Raw genomic sequence first — 10,920 nt, 5'->3', positions numbered from 1 at the left:
GGGGAACACCAAATAAAGGTTTACAGTCTGCGACTTACCCTTAAGGGTTTTCTACCTTGTAACGTAATTATTTGGAAACCTGTCAGAGCAGAATTCTCCCAAACAAATAAGGTAGCAGACAGTTGTCTTGTCGTCCTTCAGTGACAAGTGCCAAATGAAATCCGTACTGCGCCAAAAGGCAGCCAGCCTACAAACGGAAGCACTGTTGGAACACAGAAATTTCCTGTCCAATGTCCTCTCTAAATACTCAAATGTTTGATATCTAACCTCATATTCCACTATTGTTATGCTGCCAGTCCCTTTGCTGTTTTCCTCAGTAAAACATCACAAACACTTTTTTAACGATACACTGTTGATGAATGACAACAGCAAACTATGGAGCAGAATGAAAGGATTTAAAAGTGTCGTTTTTGTTCAATGTTTTTTTTATGATTATTATCAGTTTATCTGAACATCATTCATGAATAGATTTAAGAGTAATGAGTATTTAATGTAACTGTAGTATTGTGTTTGTAAAAAAAATCAGTGAGTTGTGTTTTATGACTCGTGGACTACCAGTAAAGTCAGCATTTCAGTGTTAATATATTGAATTGTTTTTTAAAGATTATTTTTGCGACGGCAACAGCAACAGAGTCATTATAAATGTTCATTTTAGCATCACTTGTCTGCTGTTCCTTTATTACTCACCATCTTGGGGTCTGTCTCAGTTTAGACGTTTTGACAAGGCTTGAAAACAAAAGCTCATTCTAAACAGAGAACTGGATCCTTGAACAATGAATAGCATAATACTCTCGTAATTACGTTATTACAGTCTTGCATGCTATGTGTGAGATAAGAGTGCTGTCCTATTCATTGTTTGAGTTGTAAATGGCGTTGTCAGAACGTTACACAACAAGTGACATTCTGAAGCCCTAAAGAATCTTATCTCTAGATCTTATCTTATTTCTAGAATGATCACACAATCTTTTTCTCAATAGGCTTACTGACGTCCGTGATTAGGTGCAGTGAACAACCATTCCTCCTACACCATTATACATTTTCATACTACTATCTGTAGTACAAGGTCATGCAACGTTTCTCACCTCGATCACAATGAGAATAAGGTTCATGTAACCCACACAAGTATCCTGTAGAAAGAAGAAAAACGTTTTTACATCAGAAAACATGCAGTATGATCAGCATTTCATTAACAATCTCTTGTATTAAATATACTAACTTATGCGACAGTTTTCTTTCACATTCAGTATCTGCAGTTACAAATAGCAAAATAGCAATCCAGTCTAATCCCATAAATCAATGGTGCATATAATTAAGATGTAAGTTGTTGCATTGATTTTCGTGTAGGCTAGTGGTAACAGAAAACACTAAACAGCAGATGGGTTCACCATGTGTGATGCTAGCAAATAGCTGGCAAAACACCACAGTATTAACGGACTGCCTGCAACATTTATTTAATTCTACAGCCGCAGCCATCGAAAATGATAGCCAAGGTCGTCTGTGCTTTGCCTGTTCATTCAAGGGCGTCTCTGGTGAGTGAACTTTGAAGCCTCCTGTACCCAAGGATTTGTTAATTTATTTACAATTATTATGTATTAGTTAGGGATGAAACAATAATTAGATTTTGCTTTGCGAGACATCTCAGAAAAGGCTGCAGTATTCTCAGTTTCATCTTGCGCTACTGAAGCACATTTGATTCCCACTGTGGGAGAAGGTAGCAATGGGCTTGAATGATAAAATTACGTTGTCAAGGTAACAGGTTGTTCTGAGGACTGCATATGTCACACTGGCGGATGATCTTGCAAGGATTCAATCTGAAACCAGAGTAACTCGGACACACTCAATATCCGCAATGCCCCCCCCCCCCTCCCCCCACGGATCACAGGTAAGCGTCAGTATGACAATTGGCCCTACATCCTGTTTTAATACTTATTTTATATTATAAAGAGGACCATCCCACTGATTTGTATGTAGCCTAGACGTGAAGCTAATCGAATCATTGCAGCGCCGCCCATTGCTTTAAGTGGTTGGCTACAGTGACTTGCGAGATGAAGTATTGAGAGGTAAGGTGGAGACCACAAAATGAAGAGGCGTGGAAGCACCCCTTAACATGGCTCCTGGTGTAACCATGGAAACCTCTATTTCATGGTTGGAGTGATTCTAGCTAGAGTGGGATTTGAAGGGTATATATCCTAGATATCTTTGTCAGACGGTGCAACACGAGTTGTTTGGTCGACATGCGGTCTGCGCATGTACAGTGCACAAACAAATTGGAGGACTGGTGAAAAGGCAAGTTAATTGCACTACCTATTATTTGTGTTCACAATGGTGTTTTTTCTTTGTTTCGCGGAACAAATATAGCACATGGTTATTAATGCACACATTTAACATGGCCTCAAGTCCTGTAATGAAATATATAATTAATTACACGTGTTATGAATAATCTGTAAGGGGCTTGTGTGTATATGTTTGTGTGTGCGTATGAGTGAAAAAAAGCGATGTGTACGAGAGAGACAGAGAGTGAGCGAGAGAGTGAGAGACAGAGAGTGAGAGAGGGATAGAGAGTGAGAGAGAGATAGAGAGAGAAGGGGGAGAGTGAGGGGAGAGGGTAAAATAGGCTGACGCTGTACAATCTCCTCCTGAACAGTAGGTGGCAGCGCCCAAAATGTCACGCAGTCATTTGTGGTTGATTCCGTGCAAAAAACTGAAGTTTATAGCAGTTTGCTAGCTAGCTTGCTATAAATGTACATGGCATGCCTTAGTGACATACCTCTAGCTCCATACGTTTGATGGAAAGGTTATACTATATGTCTTGTAGTAGGCTAATACAGACAAATTAGTTGTTAGTTAATAACAGGTGTGCAAGACAGCGAGCTAAAACTTAGCCATCTTCCAGCAATCACAGTAGCTAACTTGGCAAACGCGTTAGCTAGTCGTCTTTAACAAGGTTTTCGTGTCTAGCAAAGCACACGTATTTAATGTCAATTTAATGTCCTGCACGAAGAAACAAAATGGAACAACCCTGCAATTTATTGGATGAACTAAAGCGACACGTCGTTAAAGATGTAGGTATATTGTATTATCCTCATCATCAGAGATTGACTTGCATACATCTTAGAACCAACAGCTCAACCATAGTAAACTGCAGCCCACCTACAATGAATGTATATTTATTCCCAGGCTCCACCAACGGTTTATTACATTCCAGATTTCATAACAGAAGATGAGGAGGCTTATCTTTTACAACAGGTAATACAATCCAATAGGTTCAACAAATGCATGGTTCATAAATCATCCATGAATACTGAAATTGTACGGGTATATCATCGAAAGTAACGAGTACTTGTTTTTATTTATTGTGTCTGTCCATTTAACAATCAATTTCTGCTTTAGGTATATAAGGCACCAAAAACCAAGTGGACCCAGCTTTCTGGTAGAAGACTTCAAAACTGGGGTATGCGTGAACTCTTCTGTTTTGTTTACGTGTGGTAAAGTATATGAATTAATGTGGAACAGAGTAAGGACTAGAATGACTGGTATTAATGATTCCTGGTGATACAGGTGGAAAGCCTCATCTGAAAGGAATGCTTTCTGAAACGCTTCCTGATTGGCTGCTGTCATACTGCGACAGAATCTCGTCTCTCGGCGCATTCTCGGGGAAATCCGCCAATCACGTACTGGTCAATGAATACAAACCAGGCGAGGGAATAATGGTACTATTGACTCCTTACTATTCTGTCACCAATATGAAAATGTTACGTTTTATATTCAAAGAGCTGCAACCCTGTTTGTCTGTGTTTCATAATTACCTTACCTTTCTTCTCTCTATCACTGTCACTCTCACACTCTCTCTCTCACACACACACACACACTCTCTCTCTCTCACACACACACACCTCTATTAAAGCCTCATGTAGATGGGCCCCTATACCACCCAACAGTGACCACTATCAGTCTGGGATCACATACCCTGCTGGACTTCTACAGACCTGTCAGCACCCAGGAGGTAAATGTTAACCCACTTTCATGATTCCCATCGCTAGTATGGAGTCAGATGGCTGAGCGGTTAGGGAATTGGGCTAGTAATCCGAAGGTTGCTGGTTCGATTCCCCGGCTGTGAAAAATGACGTTGTGTCCTTGGGCAAGGCACTTCACCCTACTTGCCTCGTGGAGAAAGTACAGGGACATTCTGTAAGTCGCTCTGGATAAGAGCGTCTTCTAAATGACTAGTGAGATGTCTCTTTAGCTTTTCAAATCCAAATGTATTTGTATAGCCCTTTTTACACGCATGCATGTCACAGAGGGCTTTACATATGCCCATAGAACTGCCCCTCAACCAACCCATCTTTTCAAATCTTTAGCTTCCCAAAAACTGTCTCTGAGTTACTTTGAATATCTCCTGACTTAAATACTGTTTATCCACGCAGTTTAGAACGTTTAGGTATATAAACACATGCACTGTCCTGTACAACTGCTGGTCTAGCTAACATGGAACCCGAATACACTCTAATTTCCTTCGGTATCCTTGAAGTGAATTAGACATAGATGAGGACACTGATGTGGAATGTCTGCGTTTCCAGGGTGATGCCCCCCAGACCGAACAGAGCCGCTACTTCCTGTCTCTGCTGGTCAGGCCTCGCAGTCTCCTCATCCTCCAGGAGAACATGTACCAGCACTTCCTGCATGGCATCCAGCCCTCCGCCAGGGACGTCCTCACTGACAGGGTGGCCAACCTCCCCGTCGACGGGTCCCTGCCCGGGGCCACGCTGACGCGAGGCACCAGGGTGTCTCTCACCGTGCGCCACGTTCCCAAAGTCATCAAGGCCTCTCTCCTCCTGGGGAGGAAGTGATGCGTGAGAAACTTTGGGTGTTCGGTCTGGATTGGTCATGAAATGGCCTCAGATTGTCAGGACACTAAAATTATTTGAAATCTAAAGACTGTAATGAATGTGTTTTAATGTATGGGTTGTTTATGGAAGTATTTATTGCAGTGCCAAAATATATACTGAAGTACAGGGATGTGAAGGGATATCCATATTTCAAATGATGCTGCACTTTAAAATGCATAGTCTTAAATTAGTATTTAGTTTACTTAAACATTACCAAGACTCAGGTCACTTGAAAGCAATTCCTAAATCATTTTTTATGCCACAAAATATTGCGTGATTAATACAGATCAAGTTTTGAGTATTGATTGAGATTGATTCAATGTCTTAATTTCAAACTAAGCAACATATTTTCTGTAGATATCAAGATGTTTTGTACAGTAGCGACCCAAGTCTAGTTGTAGTGGTTTGTGAACACCTAATAGTGAAAATGAAAATTGATTTCCGGATATTTCTACAGCTGCATAACTTAATTTACACAAAGTAAACATTTGCTACGATTATATAAATTATAAGATGTGTATACTGTTGCTAGTAGTTACTGTAAAATATTAATACTGATTTGAACGACGTTGCAAGTAATTAGTTGAACACGCCCTTGATAAAACTGTAAATCTGGGATCTGGCTAGACTGCTTATTCGTGGAAGTCTGCAATGTTAAGCAGAATTTCCATCAGGGTTGGGTTAAACTTACTTTAGTCAGACATCTACACTCCTTCTTCCTGAGTGGTCATCAGACCTTTAAACTTCATCAACTGAGTCTGGGACAGTTTGGTAAGTCAAATCACCTCATACTGTCGTATTTTCTAATGTTTATTTTGTGCTGTTGTTACGGATTTAATTCTTCCTACAACATTCACCTAGCTAGCTAGGCTAACACTGTTGTAGTTCTAGCTTCCCGTACAGTACTAGCTCTCACCTACACGGGTTAATTGAGGAATTTAGAGCTGGCTAACTAAAACCTTCATCAGTCATGCCAGAGCTAGCTACTAGCATATTTTAGGGTAATCGACTAGTGTAAAGTGTTCGCGTAATACCAGGCATTTTGTGTATGTTTTAGGTATGTATGGGTTAGGCTAGTAAATGGCCACACCGTCGTTTAGCCATGGGCTAAAGCTGGTTAGCCTCTCAAAATAGATCGCAAAGCAACTTTGACACATTGCTCTCTCAATGACGAGCAAACGTGTGCTTAAATACGATATAAAAAGTCAGACAAGACAGTTTTTAAAAAACCAAAACCTAGGTAGCGTATTTCCCTTCTTAGGAAACTAGGCGTATTTTGTGTACAGAATACTTTACTCGAGTATACGGGAGAAATGTTTACAGTGGGTGTGTCATTTACATTCCGAGTTTCAGTGCACTAAAAGCCCAAAGGCTTTCCTGCTTTGACTACATTGTAGTCACTACAATGACAATGCTGTTTGTCTTTCACAATCTCGTTTGACAGTTCAACTCCTGACTGACCCAAAATGTTTTTGGCCAAAAGACTAATTGGTGGCATTCTAGATGTTGTAAGGTAAGGACATGAATATTGAAGGGACAAGGATATTCAAGTGCTTTCAGATTCGTTTTTTCAACAAATATGGATTGATCTTCTTAATCAACTTTTTAAAGATGTATGTCTCATCTGTTTTAAGTTATAGTTAAGTTAGAAGTTAAATAGATTTGACACAGTGTAGAATTTCTCTCCCTGCTTATCCATTGCAGCAACATCGATCCAGGCCAGTTTGTGCCAACAGACCCAGTGAGTCTCTCTCTCTCGCTCTCTCGCTCTCTCGCTCTCTCATGTCTGTATCAATGATTAAAGTTATGTGTCTAGTTGACTGGCAGTGTTAGAGGAGCTAACTGACTGACTGTGCCCAATCAGCCCCCACCTCGAAGACCTCTTGCGTACGCGGAGCATAATGAGAGTGATGAAGAGGGACAGTTTCGCAAAGTCTTCAAACAGTTGGCTGGCGATGTGAGTAGGTCAGCCGTTTCTTTCATTCTTTAATCACGTAGCTGAAGCTACATCAAGTGAAGCCTCTGCTCCTTCCCTGCAGGATATGGAGGTGAGCGCGACCGAGCTGATGAACATCCTCAACAGAATCATTTCCAAACGTGAGACGCTGTCCTTCGCACGCTCTGTTCATGACATGTCTTTATAGCTGTCTGTAAAAGCTTTTGGTGGCGAGGATGGTTAGTAGTCACGCTTGTAAATCAAAGGTCACGGGTTCAAACCCCGGTGTGGGTGAAGCTAGGGTGTAAGTGGATAATGAGCAGTGTGACTATACCCATATTATATTCTCTCTCTCTCTCTCTCTCTCTCTCTCTCTCTCTCTCTCTCTCTCTCTCTCTCTCGCTCTCGCTCTCGCTGTCTCTCTCTCTCCCCCCCCCCCCCCTCTCTCTCTCTCTCTCTCTCTCTCTCGCTGTCTCTCTCTCTCCCCCCCCCCTCTCTCTCTCCTTCCCTCCCTCACAGATGGGGATCTTAAGACGGACGGCTTCAGCATTGAGTCCTGCAGGAGTATGGTGGCGGTGATGGATGTATCCTTCCCACCCATGGTGGAATGAGATGGGGAGGGTGGGGTGTGGGGAACCGTGGTCCTACAGGGAACAACCGTACTGTCGTAGCCCGTCCCTGATCAATGATGTTAAGGTTCCGAGAACACAGCTCGGTCTGGAACCTCCATGGGCCGGGAGTCAGGTGGCTGAGCGGTTAGGGAAGCGGGCTAGTAATCAGAAGGTTGCCAGTTCGATTCCCGGCCGTGCCAAATGACGTTGTGTCCTTGGGCAAGGCACTTCACCCTACTTGCCTCGGGGGTAATGTCCCTGTACTTACTGTAAGTCGCTCTGGATAAGAGCGTCTGCTAAATGACTAAATGTAAACGTAAATGTTTAGGATGTTTTGAGTCAAGGCTGTCTGGAAGAGCACCTGGCTGCTGTTTTGTCCCTAACCGACTCCGCAGAGCGACAGCACTGGCAAGCTCGGCTTCCACGAGTTCAAACACCTCTGGAACAACATTAAGAAATGGCAGGTGAGTGTCTCTCCCCGTCGACAAGTTCCCAAAAAGTGCAGATGGATGTTTTTGTCTATTGAATCTGGGAGTGTACGTGCTGAGCAAAGTTTGTCTTCCAGGGTGTGTACAAGGCGTATGACGCTGACCATTCTGGCATCATTGGAGCTGATGAACTGCCGGCTGCTTTCAAGGCTGCAGGTGAGAGAGAATCATTTTGACAGATGAGGAGACTGTTGTCCTCGTTCAAAGGTTCACTCAATTTATAAGATGCGTGCTCGGATTTTCTCGATGGAATCATGCATCAGTCCGCTACTCTGTTTAAAGGGGCGGAAAGAATTATTCCAAAACTTCCCAAACTAAGGATGTAGCGTTGTTTTTGACCTGTTGTCCTTGTCCTCGCAGGCTTTCCTCTGAACGACCAGCTGTTCCAGATGATCATCCGCAGGTACAGCGACGAGGACGGGAACATGGACTTTGACAACTACATAGGCTGCCTCGTCCGACTCGACGCCATGTGCCGTGAGTCCCAGAACCCCTCCCGTGGTTCACGTCGAGGCTTGTCGTTGCCTGTGGTTACGAGACATCATCCCTAGACTTGCCAAACCAGAGTTCAGGCGTTCTTTCATTGAAATTCCCAGAATCGAGTTTCCTAACCTATTGTGGTTAGCGGTCTTCTTGATTGCAACTGCACCTTGAGGGCAAGTCTAGGCTTTCAGCATTTATATTTAACTTCAGAAAGTGTCTTCTAAATGAATATATTATTATACATTATTTGGTGTGTTTTATGTAGATCTATGCAAGGTTGTTTGTAGTACAATGTAGTTTATAAATTGTTGATCTATAAATAAGAAATCGATCCTACGGAACTAGTAGATTCACTATAAATGTTCCTTTCTTCCAGGTGCCTTCAAGACCTTGGACAAGGATAACAATGGGACAATCAAGGTCAACGTCCAGGAGGTAAATCTGCTCTCTCACACCATCAGTCACATACAATCTTGTCTGGGCTCCACTGCACATTTGATCCCCTTTAAATCTTTTTTTTGAAGAGCCTCAATAAGCTTCAATAAAAGGGACTTTGGCTTCTTTTTGATTGATTGTGAACTGTTCCCCTTTTTGTTCTGTAGTTGTAATTTACTCCTATGAGCCCTTACCTCTTCCACTTTCATTACTAGTTTTTTTGTTGTTGTGTTTTTTTTTTCATTCAACAAACCCCACCCTCTTTGGTTTAAGGCAGTGGTTCTCAACCCTGGTCCTCAGGGAACCCCTGTCCTGCATGTTTTAGATGTTTCCATGCTCCAACACACCTGATTCAAATAAATGGGTCGTTGTCTAGCTCTGTAGAAGCCTGGTAACGAACATGCATTTGAATCAGGTGTGTTGGAGCCAAAAAACATCTAAAACATGCAGAACAGGGGGTCCCTAAGGACCAGGGTTGAAAATCACTGGTTTAAGGTGATAAGTGAATGCGCAGCTATAAACGCAACGACAGGATGTTGAATTAGTTCGATTTTTGTGTCATTAAGCGGAGGTCAGATGGCTGAGCGGTTAAGGAATCAGGCTAGTAATCAGAAGGTTGCCAGTTCGATTCCCGGCCGTGCAAAATTGCGTTGTGTCCTTGGGCAAGGCATTTCACCCTACTTGCCTCGGGGGGGGGGGGGGGGGGAAGAAATGTCCCTGTACTTACTGTAAGTCGCTCTGGATAAGAGCGTCTGCTAAATGTAATGTAAATTAAGCGCCTTCCCTAACGATCTGTGACCTTGTCTTTGCCCTCTGCCCAGTGGCTCCAGTTGACCATGTATTCCTGAGTGTGAATCCCTTCCGCTCGCTGACCGAACCACTAAACGTCTGTCTGCTTCGCAACGTGCTGATGGCTCACAGAGACATGCCTTCTGTGTGTCTGCCTGGTTGCTGTTGAATTCTTCCAAAGGTTTTTTTTGTGTTTCTGCTTTGTAATCGTTTAGGGTTTTAGTTGGTTGTGCCACGTTGTCAGATGGGTGGGGTTGGGGGTGGGTGGGTGAGTGGGGTGGGGTGTAGGGGGGTGGGGGGGGGGGTGCAGAATCCTGTTCAGACAGCATCCCTGTACTGATGTTAACCTCCACTCTGCTGTTGTGCCAATATTGGGAGCCTCATCATATGCTAGGGCCAGATCAGAATGCTGTAGTACCCAGTGAGAAATAACAGAAATGCTTACTTATATATTTCTAAACACGCAAGTTATTCATTAATATCGGTTGCCGTGGCTAGTTTTTTTTTCTCTCTTTTTTTGTACACATCTTTGTTATTAGTGCACATTGATAGTGGATAATAGTCTAGTCAGAGTGTTTGGGGTAATGATGTTAAGCACTTGACATCGTGTGCACTCTGGCTGTGTGTTCTCCAGTGTTATTTGGCCATTGTAACTCCAAAGGTGTAATTGGGATGCTTATGATGTCATACAATGGCAGCTCAAAATAACGCAGGCATGTTGTTTGTCTTCAACAATGGAGGAAAAAAATTTAGTGTTTTGCGCCACTGGTGCATGAAGCCAATTCCTTAAATATATCAAGGATAAAAATAACTTGGTTACCTGTTGCCATAGTCACTGCTCGGTTCCTGAAATACCCAGTGTCAAATTTTATATGGAATGAAATAAATGTTAACAATATAGTTGTGTCTGGATTTTTATTAAAGCACAATTTATATGATTAAAAGTGTTACAAAATGTCATTTTGATTGTCCCTATAAAAACTTTGTAAAGTAGTGAGTTGGATTGATCAGATTTTCAAAATTTCTTACGAATGTATTTAAAACCTTATTAAATAATAATTTGGACTCGACAGAATGAATATGCTGTGAATAGGAAATATTTATTTTTTAGAAATTCGATTAATCCTGGAGGTGAACTTTCTTACTCTTTGTCATTTGATTGAAGAAGCCGTTATAACAACCAAGAAGCATAATTGTTACCACTAGGTGGAAATGTTGCACCGAGAAGAGACTCAAACTTACTTGAGACATAATTAGCTAGTCCTCACCGCTGAGCCATCCTGCTGGGCCTG

At 42.3% G+C, this 10,920-nt stretch overlaps 2 protein-coding genes across 2 annotated transcripts; both read left to right on the top strand.

Annotated features, from left to right (window-relative positions):
* The first annotated feature begins 2,695 nt into the window (after nucleotides 1-2,695).
* alkbh6 (alkB homolog 6) lies at nucleotides 2,696-5,201 on the top strand. Its single transcript, XM_067228720.1, has 6 exons — nucleotides 2,696-3,062; nucleotides 3,178-3,246; nucleotides 3,391-3,451; nucleotides 3,559-3,710; nucleotides 3,905-4,003; nucleotides 4,578-5,201. Exons 1-6 carry the CDS (start codon nucleotides 3,009-3,011, stop codon nucleotides 4,845-4,847), a joined length of 705 nt encoding a protein of 234 aa, XP_067084821.1. The 5' UTR covers nucleotides 2,696-3,008; the 3' UTR covers nucleotides 4,848-5,201.
* Nucleotides 5,202-5,543: 342 nt separating this feature from the next.
* capns1a (calpain, small subunit 1 a) lies at nucleotides 5,544-9,880 on the top strand. The gene is made up of 11 exons (XM_067228723.1): nucleotides 5,544-5,657; nucleotides 6,331-6,399; nucleotides 6,591-6,627; nucleotides 6,751-6,843; nucleotides 6,926-6,983; nucleotides 7,342-7,406; nucleotides 7,829-7,897; nucleotides 7,999-8,077; nucleotides 8,282-8,398; nucleotides 8,781-8,839; nucleotides 9,661-9,880. The coding sequence occupies exons 2-11, from the start codon at nucleotides 6,353-6,355 to the stop codon at nucleotides 9,685-9,687; spliced, it is 651 nt and encodes a 216-aa protein (XP_067084824.1). The 5' UTR covers nucleotides 5,544-5,657; nucleotides 6,331-6,352; the 3' UTR covers nucleotides 9,688-9,880.
* Nucleotides 9,881-10,920: the final 1,040 nt, after the last annotated feature.

Source organism: Osmerus mordax, chromosome 25 (assembly GCF_038355195.1).
Source record: "Osmerus mordax isolate fOsmMor3 chromosome 25, fOsmMor3.pri, whole genome shotgun sequence".
Classification (NCBI taxonomy): domain Eukaryota; kingdom Metazoa; phylum Chordata; class Actinopteri; order Osmeriformes; family Osmeridae; genus Osmerus; species Osmerus mordax.
This window is presented reverse-complemented; position numbering and strand designations above follow the sequence as displayed.